The 18,735-nt window shown below is 40.9% G+C and overlaps 1 protein-coding gene across 2 annotated transcripts in view; it reads left to right on the top strand.

Annotated features, from left to right (window-relative positions):
- Ddx46 (DEAD-box helicase 46) overlaps positions 1-18,735 on the top strand; it is a 51,171-nt gene that overhangs the window by 14,202 nt on the left and 18,234 nt on the right. For both annotated transcript variants that reach the window (XM_048447733.3, XM_048447734.3), the window contains exons 6-15: positions 513-664; positions 1,487-1,600; positions 4,437-4,602; positions 5,158-5,278; positions 6,831-7,006; positions 7,869-7,990; positions 11,371-11,449; positions 13,091-13,173; positions 17,587-17,751; positions 18,192-18,354. In XM_048447733.3, coding sequence (XP_048303690.1) covers positions 513-664; positions 1,487-1,600; positions 4,437-4,602; positions 5,158-5,278; positions 6,831-7,006; positions 7,869-7,990; positions 11,371-11,449; positions 13,091-13,173; positions 17,587-17,751; positions 18,192-18,354 — 1,341 coding nt within the window. The remainder of the gene's footprint in view (positions 1-512; positions 665-1,486; positions 1,601-4,436; positions 4,603-5,157; positions 5,279-6,830; positions 7,007-7,868; positions 7,991-11,370; positions 11,450-13,090; positions 13,174-17,586; positions 17,752-18,191; positions 18,355-18,735) is intronic.

Genomic DNA, 18,735 nt, shown 5'->3' on the forward strand with positions numbered 1-18,735 from the left:
ATAGAACAGATGTGGCATATCTCCTCTTTAAAGCATAATTGTAAATGGGCTGGAGAGATGACTCAGAGGTTTAGGGCACTGGCTTCTCTTCCACAGTTTCTAAGTTCAATTCCCAGAAACCACTTGGCTCACAACCATCTGTAGTGAGATCAAATGACTTCTGTTGTTCAGAAGAAGATAGAGCTCTCATGTACATAAATGAATAAATCTTTTATAATTAATTATTGAATTATTTAAAATCATTAGTGTGTGCTTGTGTGTGACTGCATTTACACGCTTACACACGCATACACAGACACACACACACACACAGAGAGAGAGAGAGAGAGAGAGAGAGAGAGAGAGATCAGAGCACAGCTTTCAGGAGTCAGTTTTCCTTCCATCGTGGGACATGGACTGGGCCTCGGGTAGTCAGGCTTGTGCAGCACCAGCCTTTTCCCACTGAGCCTGTCACTGGCTGTGTATTTCCCTTTGAAATATGTGTACAAAGAAAATATGTTCTGCCGTTTTAGATGATGAAGATGATCCTGCAGAAGCTGAAAAGGAAGGAAATGAAATGGAGGGTGAGGAGTTAGATCCATTAGATGCCTACATGGAGGAAGTGAAAGAAGAAGTGAAGAAGTTTAACATGAGGAGTGTGAAAGGCGGTGCAGGCAATGAGAAGGTATGCGGCTAGCTGCTGGGAGAGCTGTCTTTATTGCTGTTGCTCTGTTGTAGGTTTGTTAGTGGGGATTCTTATGTCAAATGATCATAGGGCAAAAAAGTGGACAGTATTGCTGGGGTTGTTACGTGAAACCACGTGAGTCTGTTAAACAATCTTATTTAGGTATAAAATGGGGTAAACACTCACTGGTAGAGATTAGACTCCACCACAGCACCACAGCTGCTGTGTCCTGCTGTTCTGTCCAGGGGAGCTGGGGTCCATCCTCCTGAGCAAGAAAATGAGGTCGCACTCTTCCTCCCCATCAGCTTTTAAGGGTAACATACTCACTCAGACAAGGCCGTACCCTAGGGCTTGCTGCCCCAAGGTCATTGGCTAGATGGATCGAAATCCTGCCGTAGTGGTAGCAGCAAGCCTTTAATCTCAGCACTGGGAGGCAGAGGCAGGCAGATCCCTGAGTTTGAGACCAGCCTGATCTACAAAGTGAGTTCCAGGACAGCCAGTGCTACAGAGAAACCCTGTCTCTAAAAAGCAAAAAGCAAAAATAAACAAAAAATTGTTGTGTAAACTTACACGTATAAACTTATACGTATAAACTTACAGTTTTGTGTTTGTTGGTGTATCTATGAACTATTGTGGAGACACACTGACAAGTTCACACAAAACCAAAGCAAAACTTTCTTGGTCTTCTTAAAACATAAATCATGTTAATTTCAATTACATTTTGTAGGATTGAACATTGTCTTTTATCTGGTATCCACATGTTTTAAAATCTATTTTTTTTTTTTAACTTTTGCAAAGTATTGTAATCCTTTCTTATTTTAGAAGTCTGGGCCAACCGTCACCAAAGTGGTTACTGTCGTAACAACCAAAAAAGCAGTAGTGGATTCTGATAAGAAGAAGGGAGAGCTGATGGAGAATGACCAGGATGCCATGGAGGTGAGTCTTCAGTCTGACTTGTTATGAGCATGTCCTAAGAGCATTTATTGTAAACCGCCGGTGTTGATGTGCTTCATAGTTAGTTACACAGACCGCTACTAGGATACAATCTTGGTACTCTCAGTGTATAGCAGCCATGTAACTGTGTGTGTCCTACGTTTTCATTCTCTCTGCTTTATCAGCTCATCTCAAGCATCAGCAGAGAGAAAGTGAAGCAATAAAATGAATGGCATTTCTTCCTAGTAACCTTTAATGTAAAGGATTAGATAATGAAAACAACAGCAAAACCTCAGTGTCATTTCTGAGAATTATATGAGGTTTGTATTACTATTGAAACTTTGAATAAAGAAAAAAGATACTAAGTTGAAAACTTCTTTTGGTTTTTTTGAGACAGGGTTTCTCTGTAGCTTTTGGAGCCTGTCCTGGAACTAGCTTTCGTAGACCAGGTTGGCCTCGAACTCACAGAGATCCACCTGCCTCTGCCTCCCGAGTGCTGGGATTAAAGGTGTGTGCTACCACCGCCCAACTCTAAGTTGAAAACTTTTATTTATTTATTATTTAGTTATAAACTGATTGGCCCATTAGCTCAGACTTCTTATTAACTCTTAAAACTTATATAGCCCACTATTAGTCCATTATTCTTGTCTCTGTTAGCCACATGGCTCGGTACCTTTTTCGGCGAGACAGTCACATCTTGCTTGCTCTGTGGCTGGGTCAGGACTGCGGACTAGAACTTTCTTCTTCCCAAAATTCTCCTGTTCTCATTGACCCACCTCTACTTCCTGCCTGGCTACTTGCCAATCAGCGTTTTATTAAAATACAATTGACAGGGTACAAACTAGTGCCCCACAGCACTCCTACCCCAACCCCTCTTTTTTTTAAGGAACAAGAACTCTGAATCTAATATCCTTTGTTTAGCTTTTCTCTTGACCATTATCCGTACCAGCTTGTATCCAACATTCCAAACAAAGGAAAACATCCATAGTACGTTTTTTTGGGAATGTGGGCGTAGTTTTCCAGGCTACTTTCTGCTGCTGGGAGCACTGATAATCTTATTGGGGCCTAAAGAAAATTTATAATTATCATCAAATCATGACTGGAGTATCCTGTGAGGCTTGATCATCTCAGGCAGCAGTCTTGAATCTGTTCTGGATGTAGAACTCAGACATCTGGGCCGTCTGTTCCTATTGGAGATTTCTCAAATGGTCTTCCTTGATCAAACCTGATTTTTCTTAACTCAGAATAAATCCATAGCCTCTCATTTTCTGTGGAAACAAAAGCAAAACCTCTTCTTCAAAGTAACATATCTTTTTACTTCAATTTTGAAGTCAAGGCATTTATAAAATATTTGTTTTATTAATCTAGCAACATTTATATTTAAATGTCTTTTTAGCAGCTGTTGCTCCTTCCTCAGCTGTCAAGCAATTCAAAGACAACATAATAATATACAATATCCAGACTCTGTATTTTCCATCTTTACATTGCTTTAAATTCTATTTTATTTTTACTTTTAATTTTTGGCTTTTTGACACAGGGCTTCTCTGTGTATGTTTGGCTATCCTGGAATTCACTCTGTAGACCAGGTGGTTGTCCTTGAACTCACAGAGTTCTGCCTGCCTCTATCTTCCAAGTGTTGGGATTAAAGGTGCATGCCACCACAGCCAACTACTCTCTTTTTTATCCTAAGGACTTTAACCTTTTTCTTTTCTCTCCCATGCCTGTATATGTTTTTAACACACTGGAAGCCATTTAGAGCTTTTCTTTGTCTTTTAATCTCTCTTTATTGTATATCTCTTTTTTCTGCCCACATGATTCTTTAATTTGCTAAGCGATATGGCTTGGATTAAAGCCATGGCTTTGGTGGCCATTTCTTAGTTTTCTGAGATTCCAGCCTCATGGCGGAAATACTGGCTGTAGCCATGTTTTTTGCCACAACTCTGTGGCATTTCAAGGTCCCTACCAGCATGCAAGTTGCAGCAGTCTGCTCACAAACCACACTCAAACTCTCTGTAGCTGGACCTCCTGCCTGAAAGAGTGAGAGTTTGCACTGGTGGGATGGCCCAGAAAGCCGGCATCTTAAAATGGTGTGGGTTTTTTCCTGTTGTGTCTTAAAATCAAAAAGCATGCAGTCAACATTTTATCAACACCATTTAAGTGTTTCATGGCAGGACCTCTTAAAAGAGCTGCAAGGTTTTACAGCTAAAGCTAAGTCAGGAAGCCTTTCTTAAATGAGAGTGCTTGCCTCTAGCAAGCCGAGCCCACCTGAGAAAATGCTGCTATCAATAAGCTGTGCTTAACTCTATTGTTTTCAGTCTAGGATTACTTCCCAAGCTCTGTCAGGCTTTATGTGGATGCACTTGTCCACATGGGCGTCATTCTGTTGTCTGAGTTTTCTGTCCTGCCTGCTTCCCACATTCTTTAACTCCCAAAGAAATCACATAGTTTATAACATTAGTTATAAACTGATTAGCCCATTAGCTCAGGCTTCTTATCAACTCTTATAGCTTATATTAGCCCCCATTGTTCTTATCTATGTTAGCCATGTGGCTTGGCACCTTTTTTGGCCAGGTAGTCACATCTTGCTTGCTCTGTGGCTGGGTCAGGACTGCGAATTAGGACTTCCTACTTCCCAGAATTCTCCTGTTCTCCAGTTGAAAACTTTTTAAGGAGTTGATTTATCTATGTTAAAAATCATGGACATTCTTACTTGAGATTTTTAGGTTATGCAATCTTAATTTCGTGCCTAAGAAAGAGGAGGGCTTTGGCAACTGGGACTATTTTCTTCCAGAAGGGGAAATTAATAATGGACTTCCTTTTTTGTTCCTGAAAATTCAAGTATTCTTCAGAGGAGGAGGAAGTTGATCTTCAGACAGCCTTGACAGGCTACCAGACAAAACAGAGAAAACTTCTAGAACCAGTTGATCATGGAAAAATTGAGTATGAACCATTCAGAAAAAATTTTTATGTTGAAGTTCCAGAACTAGCAAAAATGTCTCAGGAGGGTAAGATGTTTCTGTTTGTTTGGTTGTGTTATGGTGGCCTCCGGGAGGGTGTGTTCTACTCTGCAGGGGTAGTGTGCATAGGCTTGGGAGTTGAAAGATCTTTTGGAAGTATCTTTAAAAAGAGCAAAATGGTAGAGTCACATGGTTGTTCTTAGGGGTGGAAGTACTGTCCTTGTCATATTCCAACAGAGTGTTTCTGTTGGCCCTGTTGGTGTGTGAGACAGTTGGTGTGACTGCCCACCATCAGTCCTCTGTAAATGCGATCTGGGAAGCTCCTGCAGGTGGTTGGGTTGTCTGTCATTTATTATTCTGTTACAGTTGAAGAAAACAGGAAAACCAAAGTGTTGAAACTGGGGTATTTGCATTGTTCTTGATTTACTGCAGCAGTTGTTACTTGCTTTGTCTCTCTGAGCTTTAGTGTTTTTCTTGTAGCTCAGCTGTGGGATTTCTTTAGATAGCACTTAAACAAAGGTGAGGATGTTTGACCTTTGACCGCCTCGTGAACACAGCTGGGTGGTTCCAGTAGAAGAGTTTCTAACGGGCTTTGTTTTCCAGAGGTGAATGTGTTTCGATTGGAAATGGAGGGCATTACAGTTAAAGGAAAAGGTTGTCCCAAACCAATTAAGTCGTGGGTCCAGTGTGGAATTTCCATGAAGATACTAAACTCCCTCAAAAAGTAAGTGGTTGATGGTTATGTACAGTTTCCAGTGTCCTGCTACTCTCCATGTATCTCTGGATTTCAATTATACTCGTAACTTAAAATTTTCCTCTTAGGTGAAAGTTCCCATCCCAGGTAGTTGACTGTGCTAGGGAAATATTCTACTGTTGAGCTACATCTTAGCCCCAGGCTTTTAAAGAAATTTGTAAACGTCTTTAATGAGTTGTAATGTAAGTGTGGAGTTGACCAGTTGGAGTATGGGTTTGTGCAGCCATCTAATTATAGACATTTTCATCAATCTTCCCCGTCCTTTTTCAATCTTCCATCTCCTTCACCCTAGGCAGCCACTACTGCATTTCCCATGCCTGTAGTCTGGCCCCACTGGACAGTTGATACAGGTGGAATTACATAGTGTGTTGTCTTTTCTGACTGCTTTTTTTTTTTGTCCCTTGGTAAAATCACTATTTTCAGGGTTTCACACTGTGGAATTTCTTAGTGCTTCATTCTTTCATTGTCAGTTTAAAAAATTATTTATTTTAAAAACTGAAGTTTTTTGTTTGTTTTTCTCTTTATGTAGCCCTGGCTCTTCTGGAACTCAAAGTGTAGACAAGGTTGGCCTTGAACTCACAGATACTCCTGCCTTTGCCTCTTCAGTGCTGGGATTAAAGGTATTCACCACCGCGCTGACTTTTAAATATCTTCTTATTTGCTTTTCATTTGTATTTTATTTTGTGCCTGCATTCTTACTGGAGCACATGCACCATGGCTTGTGTGGATGGAGGTTAGAGGATAACTGGGGAGTCTGCTCTTTCTTCTACCTTGCAGATTCCACATATCTCCTCACGTTATCTGGCCTGCATGCAAACATTCACTAAGCCTTCATGCCAGCCCAGAAAGATGTAAACGGAGGCTTCTTTTGTTCTGCCCAGTCCTGAGGCCCTTTTAAAATAATCACTCAGAGGCTTAATATTATTACAAATTTTTTTTTTGCTTATTAGCTCAGGCTTATCATTAACTACCTCTTAGAACTAGTTAACCCATTTCCATTAGTCTGTATATTTTTTGTTTGTTTTGTTTTTCGAGATAGTGTTTCTTTGTGAAACAATCCTGACTGTCCTGAAACTCACTCTAGATCAGGCTTGCCTCAAACTCAGAGATCCTCCTGTCTCTGCCTCCTGAGTGCTGGGATTAAGCATGCACCACCACCACCTGGCCTTATTAGTCTATATTTTACATTGAGGCTTGTGACTTGTTACCTAACATCTTGCTTCCCTGGAGGCTGTTGGCAACTCTCTGCCTCTGCACTTCTTTTCCTTGTATCTCTGCTTGGATTTCCCACCTGGCTCCATTCTGCCTGGCTATTGACCACATTAGCTTCATTATTAACAAATGGTAATAAAACATATTCACAGTATACAGAAAGACATCGCCATAACACTTGGCTTTTTCTGCTGTCCATCAAATAATGTTTTATCAGGTGGATATTTCACATTTAGAAGAAGTAATGTTTGTGGTCCCCCGAGGGGAGTTAATGCTCATAATTCTTGTGTTCTTCTTGTTTCTTTTTAAGGCATGGCTATGAGAAGCCCACACCAATCCAAACTCAAGCAATTCCTGCTATAATGTCTGGACGAGATTTAATTGGCATTGCCAAGACAGGAAGTGGAAAAACCATTGCCTTTCTTTTGCCCATGTTTAGACACATCATGGATCAGAGATCTTTAGAAGAAGGAGAGGGGCCAATAGGTACAAGTCTTCTCATCACATCATTCTTAGATATGCTGTTGTTACTTCAGAAAGACCTGATTCTTGCAGTTATTAATTATGACAATAAAGATCTTTATGTGCATTTCCTTTATCAATATGGCAGTTTGGGGCTGATTTCCCCATACCAGCAGGTGGAATGAGAATCTTCAGAGCTCTGGAGTGACATCTTAAGAAGTACAAAAACAAGGCTGGCACAGCTCAGTTTTAAAACTGACCTGGCAGGTAGACCCCTCATGCATCTCTCTGTTTATTTATGTTGAGGTGTGCTCTCAGCCCTGAATTACTGCATTATAAACTCGGCATAGGAGAAGGAATAGTGTGCTTTCCCAGGTGTCCTTTGGCCTCCGAAGGCGAGAGTGCCAGGGTTTCACGTGGGATTACGTCTTCAGATTCAGATTTCTTTGCATTTTTGCAGTTACTACTTGCGTATTTGATTAGGGAAAATTACTCAGCTCTTTCTGTGGAAACACACGGCACGGTGCATTCTCTTTACCTCTCATAGCGACGTGCTTTGGGCAGCAGCTGTGGCTTCTGCAGCACAGAGTCACTTGATTCCCTTTGTTCTGTGATTTGCTGTTGAAAACTATGTTCTTTTCAAGTATTTTTCTGAGCTTTGAGTATGATGTTTAACTCTTATTTTCTTATAGCATGTTCTTAAGAATCTATTTGCCCTTTACCTTGGTTTCTGCCATTACTAAGTTTTTGAAACACAGTTTTCAGATTTCCATAAAGACCAAACATTTTTCACTGAGACATGGGCCATCTTGCAGAGGTCCACTTTAGTGTTTTGAAGCGTCTTCTGAAGGGTTGGGGTTAGCCTTTGACATATTTATCTTTTCAGCTGTCATCATGACTCCAACTCGAGAACTGGCTTTACAGATCACTAAAGAATGTAAGAAGTTTTCGAAGACCTTGGGACTCAGAGTGGTCTGTGTGTACGGAGGGACAGGAATCAGCGAGCAGGTAGTTAGAATAAACCACTCAACCTTTCTGTCTTTTTCAGATTGAATGTTCCAGTAAGTTAGGTAATTCTTTCATTTTATTGTTTGTATATAGGTAATTACCCTTAAAATCTTTTTTTTTTTGTTTTTTTTTTTTTTTTTTTTGTTTTTTGAGACAGGGTTTCTCGCTTTGGAGCCTGTCCTGGAATTAGCTCTTGTAGACCAGGTTGGTCTCGAACTCACAGAGATCCGCCTGCCTCTGCCTCCCAAGTCCTGGGATTAAAGGTGTGCGCCACCACCGCCTGGCTTTCCCTTAAAATCTTAAAGGGTATTTGGTGTGAAGTAATTATAAGAGTGAATTATGCACCTGTGGTGTGCCTGTAATTCCTACATTAGGAAGACCAGGAAGGAGGATTGCTAGCTTGAGGCCTTAGAACCATACAGAAAGACCCTATCCTGAGAAGGGTGTTTGTATGTGTGTAGATGGGGCATACCTGTAATCCCAGAATTCAGAAAGCAGAGGCAGGAAGACCACTGCAAGTTTGAAACTGGCTTCCTATACATAGCAAGTTCCAGGCCAGCCAGGTGTATGTGTCAAGACCTTATCTTATACCCTTGGCTCCTAAGAATGCGTGATGTCATGCCAGAAGCATATGTTCTGTAGAGACTAGGCATAACGTGGCTGAATTAATAAAGCCCTTACATATTTAAATCTCGATAATAGAGTTGAGCTTAAACATTCTTTCCGCAAAACACAAAAATTGATGGCTCTGTGATAAAAGATGGAACTTGATTGTGCTGATCATTTTGCCATGTGTATACCAACCAGAACACCTCATTCGTGTTTCTAAACTCCATTCTTTTTGGTGTGTGCTGCGGAGTATTGACCCAAGGACCTGATGAGTGCTAGACGCGAGTTTTGGTAGCAGTGAGCTATAGTTCCCTGCCTCCCATTACATGCACTTCATTGTTATTAATTGTTTCTCAAAACCTGGGGAATGAAGAAAAATAATAAATCTAATATAGAATTTTGAAGTCTTTTTTTCGTGGGGAGGTGCTGTTTCAGACAGGGTTTCTTTTTGTATCCCTGCCTGTCCTCTTTGCTGTGTTGCAGACCTGGCTTTGAACTCGCAGAGATCCATCTGCCTCTGAAGTGCTGGGCTTAAAGTGGTTCTTAGCATTAATATGTGCTATGCCTGAGAATGCATGTCTGTTTTTCCATTTTATAAGTGAAAAATTATGCAGAATGATGAAGTAAGTTGACCAACTAGGTTAATTAGAGCTGCAGTTTGCCTTAGGACAAGGTCCTGTAATTCCCAGACCAACAGTTTTTGTCTCTGATCCATGCTGGCTTCTTTAGAAGGTGCTAGCTAATGCTATGTGTTAGTGCTAGACTTTCGTCTTCGTTCATTATGATATGTAGCAAAATTTTAGGAAGCTTTGACTGTCTTTGATTTAGCATTTTCTCATGACAGGGTCTCTCTATGTAGCTCTGACTGTCTTTTGTGGACCAGGTTGGCCTTGAACTCAGAGATCTACCTGCCTCTGCCTCCCAGATGCTAGGATTAAAGACATGTGCCACCACACTTAGCAAGAAAGCGTATTTTAGAACTAGCATTGTATGAACATGCTTTGGGAATTTTTTGCTATTTTAAATATTTGAACTGTTTATTTTTGCCAGTTTACTTGACCATATAGCCTGGTTTACTTGACCATATAGCCTGTAGTAAGAAGTACATTTATAACTTTTTTTTTCTTTTGAGTTTTTGAGACAGGGTTTCTCTGAGAAAACTCTGGCTGTCTTGGACTTACTCTGTAGACCAGGTTGGACTTGAACTCAGAGAGATCCACCTGCTTCTGCCTTCCAAGTGCTGGAATTAAAGGTTCCACCACTTCCCCACTATAAAACAAATTGTGTTTATTTGTTTGTGACAGATCTCAGTTAGCCCAGGATGGCTCTGAACTTACTATATAGCCAAGGATGACCTTGATATTTCCACATGGGTCTTTCTTTTCCTATCTTCCAAGTACTGGGCTTACTTTCAGGCCTGTGTCATCATATCTGGCAGGAAAACAAAATACATCTTAGAGCCTTTGCAGTGAGAATGGGTTGAGCTTTTGCCACAGGGGCTTTAGGTTTTCACCAGACAGGCAGGCAAAGATGATGCTGCCAGGCTTACCTTAGCTTTGAGATCAGTGAAGCATCTCAGGGCCCTGTAATAAAAGAAACAAAAAAAGTTAAAACATTAACAGTAGTCTGCATGTGAGTGACTATGTTGGCTTTGTCAGCCTTAGTTCTATTGGAAAGGAACCATTACATTTTTTCCTTTTTTTGTTTATATTTTCTAATTATACTTGTTTTTGTGTGCACACTTGTGCGTGTGTGTGCACGTGCGCGTCATGCATGTGTTTGAGTTTGCTTATGTGCTTGCCCACGTGCACATGCTGCAGCACTTGTGGTATAGTCAGAAGACGGATATAGGAGCCGGTTCTCTTCTTTTACCATGTAAGATCCTGGGCAATGAACCTAAGTTGTCATCCTGGCAGCAAGCACCTTTACCACAGCACATACTGCTAGCCCTATAATATACTTTCTTAAGTACCTAAAACACATATGGGAAGCAGTATGTCATCTGGAATATTTGCCACTCTTGCTGGTACTTGTACTATAGGAGATGACTTTCAGGCCAGCCAACATCCCAGAGCTGCAATTGCTTTAAGGCTGGAGAGATCATTCAGTGATTAAGAACACTGTCTGCTCTTCTACTAGAGGACTTGGGTTTGATTGCCAGTGCCCAAAGGTAACTCCCAACCATCTGTAACTCTAATTTCAGGAAGAGCCAGTGCCCTCTACTGGCCTCTGCTGGCATTGTATGTACGGGGTGCATAGACGTTCTTGCAGGCAAAACACTCATACACGCAAAATAAAGGGCAGAAGGAAAGAGAATGACAAGTGCATGCACCTGGTGCATCCATGTGTGTTTTTGTAGAGCTCAAGCAGAGCTTCCCGAGAGTCCAGTGTGCTGTTACTGTGTTTTCTATTGGTAAATCTGCTTGTGTGGCTTAATGTCATGGTTTCCTAAATTTGGAAAGCATTGATCTCTGTGTTAGAATATGTATTTTATTGTTTATTTTGACCTCCCATTCTTGGTTTTCGAGAAATGGTTGCAAATTAAAATTTGAGAAATTCTTGAGTTTCATTAGTTTCAAATTTCCGGCCTCAGTTGTCATCCTGATGCTCCCTGTCCTTCAGCTGGCAGCCCCAGGGCCACATGCCAGCCTCCAGTCTTGTACTCAGACTTTGTCTTACCTGCTAGAGCCACCAGTGGGTCAGCTGCTGTTTTCACATCTGTTGGAGAAGTCGTGATGACTATACTGTGACATTTCATCCTGTTTCATTAGATCGCTGAGCTGAAAAGAGGTGCTGAGATTATTGTTTGCACACCTGGTCGGATGATTGACATGTTAGCAGCTAACAGTGGTAAGTCACAAATATTTTTTAAAATTTGTTTTGTTTTCTTTTCCTTTTTAAACTTGACACATTTTTGTTAAAACAGATGTTGGAAACCAACAAATGGTTTCTATGTTTCTTCTTAAAGCTGTAATATCTTAAAGTGTGAATATTATTGTTGAAAGTGTTAGTTAAGTTTTGGCAGTTCAGTTTCTCTTCACAGCCAACATTGCAGTATCTTATAGCATTTAACTTGACTTTTCTTTTGGCTTATCTTTGCTTTTTAAAGGGGTGACATCATAGTTTTTATTATAAAATTCTCCACAGGAGTTAGTATTTTATAATAATAGACAAATTAAGTTATTGCAGCTTCAAGAAATGTGTCTTTTGTAAATATTGCATGTTTTTAGATCAAATGTTATGTTTTGTTAAAATACTCCCTATCAAAACTGATACTAAACTGTTGACATTATTTAACTTCTGTGGAGAAAGGCCCTGAGGATTTATAGACCTGGGCTTCCGAGACGGTAACCGTCAAAGGTAGGTGACTTAATGCTCTTTCCAACCTTGTGAGACTCTTGGCGGCTGGAGATTAGTGTGAACACTGTATATTTAGTTTTTGAAGAAACAGCTGGTTAGAGGTTTCCATTGCAGCGTTCAGACTATTGTAACTGTGTGTTGGAACCGAGAAGTGCATGTTTGTACTAGTGTCCGCCTAAGTTTGGGGTAAGCTTAATTCTCCCTGAGACTGTTTGAGGCCTTGTGTTTGTGTAGCAAGTGAAAGTTTGGGGATGAGTGCTGACTGTATAATTCCTTGTTTTTTCTCACTGTTATATTAATTAAACCTCCTGAACTTCATCTTGATTAATTTTACCTTTTTCCTTTGTTTGTCTTTTTTTGTTTATCTTTTAATAACTATTTTATACATATTTTTGCCAGGTGGTTGATTCTGCAGTTGATAGAAATGCTTACTGATCTTTGAGAAAGGATTTTCTGTATTTTTAGTTTTTAACTGGTTAAGAAGCCAGGACTGTTTATTAAATCAGTGGCAGCAATTAATAATTTACTGTATATCTTTGCATAGAAAAATGTATTTATCTGTAATGCATTTGTTATTTAAAGTTTGTGTTCTATATTGTTCCCAGTGATTTTGAGCAGTTTATCAATGGTTTAACATGCCCATTTAAGGTGCTTCTAACTGTATGGTAGTAGGCTGTAAAGTGGCAGAGGCTCTCTGCCTCTGAAGTAGTTAGCACTGGAACCTGCTTTCCACACATACGCTGTAATCTCTAATATGTTTTTTTCTAGGTGATGCTGTCAGATAATGGCTGATGTGGCTCGATGCTTCATCTCAGTCTTAGTTTTATGATGTGTTTTGGAGAGGGCTGTTTTCTGAATTTTACAGGTTCTTCAGGCCCTATGATGGTATGCAAGAGACGAGTTTGACAAAATAAAGGGCCTCATGTACCCACTGTCAGAAAGTACTTGCCACTAGATTAAGACTTTTATACCAAAGTTTCTTTTCACTGTTTAAAGAAACCTAACCTTCCCCTCTGCTTAAGTCAGGCATTTTAGTTCCCTTTATGGTTTTTTTTAAAGTTCTTGGTTGTCATCATGAATTGTGACTGATAGTTAGTGCTTTTTTGTCTTTCTTTTTTCTTCTTACCTTAGGTCGGGTCACAAATCTCCGAAGAGTGACATATGTTGTTTTAGATGAAGCAGACAGAATGTTTGACATGGGGTTTGAACCACAGGTAATAATTCCATTTCTTTGTAATTTTAAAGGTTTATTCTACCTTTAATTGTGTGTATGGTGTATATCTATGTGGTGTGTGCACATCAATGCCGGTGCCTGCAGAGTCTGAAAATGTCAGCTCATCCTGGAGCTGAAGTCACAGGCAATTGTGCGCTGTTCCATGTGGGTGCTCGGTGGGTGCCTGGAACTGGACTTGGTCCTCTGAGAGCTGTCTCTCCAGCCCCTCACCGAGGCTCTTAAGGTTTTGAAGTGCAGAGGATTTGGTGACGCCTATGAGAATGAGATGTCTGCGTGGTCTGGGAAGGACAGCAGAAGCACAGTGGCTAACCTTTTGATTTATTTTCATACCTCCAAAGAGACATCATCTGCCATACACTACCATTGTATTTAGATTCAGAAACTGAACTCTCTTATCTATCTATCTATCTATCTATCTATCTATCTATCTATCTATCTATCTATCTATCTATCTATCTTAGAGTCAGGGTTTCACAGTATAGCCATGGCTGTTCTAGAACTCCTTCTATAGACTGGACTGGCTTTGATTTCACAGAGATCCACTTGCCTCTGCCTCACCAGTACTGGGATTAAAGGTGTTCTCCATCAACATCCTGTTAGAAACTGAATTGTGAATGAGGTATGAGTAGGTGGGCCTAAAAATCCAAGGTTGTGGAATACATGAACCATTTGGGGAACAGTTAAATAGATGCAGTCCAGTTAACATGGAGCAGAGGACTTCAAGTTCTTCACGAGTCTGTCACAGTCTTATAGTCTGAGCGCATGGGACTGAAACCAAATGGGGAAGGTATGAACAGGATCTGCTTCTAGGTAAAACTGGCTGCTTTGTCAATGAGGGGCATAATCAATAGTGTTTCCCCCCCAGTATTTATATATATATTTTGGACATGGCTGTGTGTGTGTATGGGGCTAAAAGTCAGATGATGACTTACAATGGTCGGTTCTTTGCTTCCAATCCTGGTAGAACCCAGGGATTGAATTCAGTCAGTCAGATGGGTGGCAGGTTCCTTAATCTACTGAGCCAGTGTTGTTTATTTTTTTCCTTTTTTTAAAGTTTTATTATAGCCCGTAGAGAGGAAAATTAGACAGAGTGATGATTTTTGTGAGCTTTATTGGTTAAAGTCATGGGGTAAGTAGGGCTTCAGGTCATGGGCTGCTGTTTAGATATTGGTAAATCACCATGACTAATACAGCTTCAGGAAGTGAGAGTTTATCCTCTAGGATGGCTGTGTGTGGATGGGATTAGGAAAGCAGTAGTCTAGTCAGAAGTCTCTATTGACAGACTAGAGAGGTGACTTAGTGGTTCTTCAAGCGTCCACATGGCAGCTCACAGGTGTCTGTGACTCCAGTTCCAGGGAATCTGAAACCTTCACATAGGCATACATGGAGGCAAAAACATGAATGAATATAAAATAAAAATAAATAAATAATTAAAGAAAAAGAAGTCTATATTGAATCGGATAAAGAGCCAGGCAGTGGTGATGCATACTTTTAATCCCAGCACTTGGGGGACAGAGGCAAGCAAATCTCTGTGATTTCAAGGTCAGCCTGGTCTACAGAGTTAGGAAAGCCAGAGCTACACGGAGAAACCCTGTCTCAAAAATAAAAAGCAAAAAGGAGAAAAGAATATAGCATGAATTATAAAAACACAGAGACAGATATTGGGGTTCAAGCTAAAGATCAAAAAAGTAAAGCAGCCAACCACTAGAGAGACCTTTTACCTCTACCAAATCTTGAGATTGAAGGGATGAGATCCGGTCTCCACGAATCCTCAGGCTCCACACTCCAAACTCTACTGAGCTCCTGTCTTCTTCCCTTTTTATTCCTCTCTGCCCAGCGGTATCACTCCTGTCTCCACCTCCCTAGTGCCGGTATCACCTTTGTGTGAGTTCTCTTTCTCTTTTAGACAGATTCAATCTCCTGTAGCCCAGGGTGGCCTTGAATTTAGAGATCCGTCTCCCTCTGTCTCCAGAGTTCTGGGATCAAAGGTGTGTGCCACCACTTTCTGGCCTGTATGGCTGACTAGTGTGGCTGCTTTGTCCTCTGATCTTCAGGCAAGCTTTATTTAATAAAACACAAATAATATACCACTATAAAAAAATGAAAATTGAAAAGTAAACCACATCATTGAATGTACATCTTTCATTAAACTAAGTTGTTTGGTGACATAGATGTTAGGTGTAGACTCTGCTTTTCCGTATATGTATACAATAAATAGCCTTAGTGGACTTTTAGGCACGGGAGATGGTGGGATCAATGAAATGCTTGCAGGATTCTGAACTTGATTCCCAGTGTGCACATGTAACACAGAGTCAGTGCTGGGACGCACTTGGAACCTTGTACTTGGCAGTGGAGACAGCTGATTCCTGGGGCTCATTGGCAAGCAGACTGTGCAGACTCGCGAGAGACCCTGTCTCTAGGGAAAGGAGAATGGTGAATAGTGCTCGGGGCAACAATTGTGATTGCCCTCTGACTTTCCTGCATGTATTCTCTCAAACACAAACACTTGTGCAGTCTTTCTCTTTCTCTTTCTCTATCGCGCGCCCACACACACACACACACACACACACACACACACACACACACACACGCTTTCTTGTTCTGTCTCCCTCCCCCCACCCCACATGAATTTTTACTCTGGAGGATAAAGTTTTAAAGAAACAAACTCATAGGTGGCTGATTGCTAAGTTTCCTTCTTTCATATAACTTTATGCTTTTAGTTTTATTGAAGAAAAAATTTATTTATTAACACATATTTCTCACTGCTGGAAGAGCTCTGAGCGTGTAGAATGAATCAGCAGACTTGAGGGTGATAGGGATAGCAGGCATTATCAAACCTGAGCAGCGGAGAGGGGCAAGACTTAGGGGAAGTGAGCGGAGTGACAGAAAATGAGGATTCAGCCCTCCTTAAAGGACATATTTTTCCTCTGTATTTGGCTGGGATTTGACAATGTTAAATGATATGAGGGTTTTGAAGTTCACTCTGTTTTTCTTTGATGTTTTCAAGATTGGGTTTCTCTGTGTAGCCCTGGCTATCATTTTTCTTCTTAAAATTACATTGATTTATATAATTATTTCTGTGTAGTGTGTATGTAGGGGCATGAAGTGCCATGGTTCATGTGTGTGGGTATTAGAGAACAGCTTGTGGGGGCTGGGAGTCAAATTCAGATTGTCTGACGTGGTGGCAAGTGCCTGTAATGACTGAGTTGTTTTACCAGCCCCATTTTTTATTTTCCTTTCTTTTCTTTTTTCCACTAGGTAGACCAGACTGGTTTCCAACTCATAAGAGATCTGCCTGCCTCTGCCTCCAGAGTGCTGGCATTAAAGGCATGCTAGAATACGACCATAAATATACTTGTCAGTTATACAGTATTCTAAATATCCCACTGTCTTACTGAGACATTATTGTAATTTGAATGACATATTAAATTGACATAAAACAATAGGCTTTGAGGTTCCTCCTTTGCTTGGTTTCTCCCTCGCTCATTTTCTTTTTTGCTGTGTGATTGTGGTACACGTGTGTGTGTGTGCAGATGTGTCTGGAGATCAGAGGATGGTTATTGGAAGTGGTACATCTTGTATTTTTGATGCAAGGCCTGTCTTGGGGACCTAGGGTTACAGATTAGGCTAAACTGTTTGGCCAGTAAGCCCTAGAGACCTGCCTTTCTCCTTTCAGTGCGTGCTTCCTACTTGGGTGCTAGATTTGGGACTCGGGTCCTCATGCTTATTCCAGTGCGTACTTTACACTTGCCTGTAGCATGAATTTAAATTGTTCTTAATAAAAACCCAGAGTCAGATATTAGGGGGTGAAAGCTGAGAGATCAGAGAAGCAATGCAGCCAGCCACTAGTGGGACTAATGCTCAGACCAAAGGGGTGGTCCTGTCCTCACACTGCCTCCTCAGACTGCATCCTTGGATTGCAAACATCTCCAGCAAACCTCAGACTGCATCTGAGTTCCTGTCTCCTCCTACCTTATATTCCTCTCTCCACCCTACCATATCCCTTCCCGTTTCCACCTCCCTAGTGTTGGGATTAAGGCATGGGACTCCCAAGTACTGGAATTAAAGGTGCGAGCCACCATTGCCTGGTCTCTAGCGGCTTAGCTACCATTGCCTGGTCTCTAGCAGCTTAGCTCTGCACTCGGATCTTCAGGCAAGGTTTATTTGTTAAAACACAAAATATCACTACACTTGCCACCCTAGCTCAGCCTGCCCCTTCTTGACAAGATGAAACTGAGAGCTGCAAATTCTGGTATAAGTTCAGAGTTTTTAAGATAATGAATATAAAGTAACTGAAGTAGTTCTCCAAAGTTCTTGCTGCTTGATTTGAGGAATGGGTAAGTTTTTGGAGACTCATTGTATTTATACATATGTACATATATTGCTTTCTCAGGTCATGCGCATTGTGGATAATGTTCGTCCTGATCGGCAGACAGTTATGTTTTCAGCTACTTTCCCTAGAGCTATGGAGGCTTTGGCCCGCAGGATCCTGAGCAAGCCCATTGAAGTTCAGGTTGGGGGAAGGAGTGTGGTTTGCTCAGATGTGGAACAACAAGTGGTAGGTACCGTTTTCAGGAAATTGTTAGTTTTCCTGGTGTTTAGACAGTGTGTGTATGTGATCCTTTTTATATCATAGTTGTAAAATAGGCAGATAACTTCTAAAGTTAAATATTATGCATCACTTATAACCTTCAGTCTGTTGCCAGGTACATGGAACTGACTTAATAAAGCTCTTTTTAGTTCTCCCCACCAGCAATGAAGGTTAACAGAAATGGGATACATCTTTCTTGTCTTTAATTAATGGAATTGAGGTTAAGAGACAGAGTGAGCCAGTGACCACACTGGCTGCCACAGTTACTCTACCAGTTAAAAGTGCGCATTTGCTTAGCCAGTTTAAGGTCTAGGAAGCTATTATTTTCTCCTCATTTAATACAGATTAAACATTTTTGTTTTAAGACACATTTTTTACATTAACTTGCTACAATGTGTTGTTTTCAGATTGTGATTGAAGAAGAAAAGAAATTCTTGAAGTTACTGGAGCTTTTAGGCCATTATCAAGAGTCGGGATCTGTCATTATATTTGTTGATAAGCAGGAGCATGCTGATGGTCTCCTGAAGGACTTGATGAGAGCGTCTTACCCCTGCATGTCTCTTCATGGCGGTAACATTTGCTTAACTTAACTTGTCAACAACTGTCTTGTGCTCTGAATAGTATCTGCTTTGTTTTCTGTAATGTGGGTAGAAGAAGTCTGACAGACGTTTGACAAAATTCCAATTTCATGTGGTGCGGCTGCTATCTATTGCTCTTCACGTGATTGCCTTGAGATAGTGCCTCACTGCCCCAGCTGTCAGAATCCGCCTCTCTCCGTGATCCAGTGCTAGTAGGGGAAAAGGTATAAGGAGACTATTTTTACATGGCCATTAGAGACTTGAACGTCAGTCTTCATTTTTGCATAGCAAGCAAGCACTGTTTCCCTGTGAAGCTTCTCCCTGCCTCCTTGTACCTAGAACTTTTCATCATCCAAGTGAAAACTGCCAGTTA

Source organism: Myodes glareolus, chromosome 14 (assembly GCF_982192425.1).
Source record: "Myodes glareolus chromosome 14, mMyoGla1.1, whole genome shotgun sequence".
Taxonomy (NCBI): Eukaryota; Metazoa; Chordata; class Mammalia; order Rodentia; family Cricetidae; genus Myodes; species Myodes glareolus.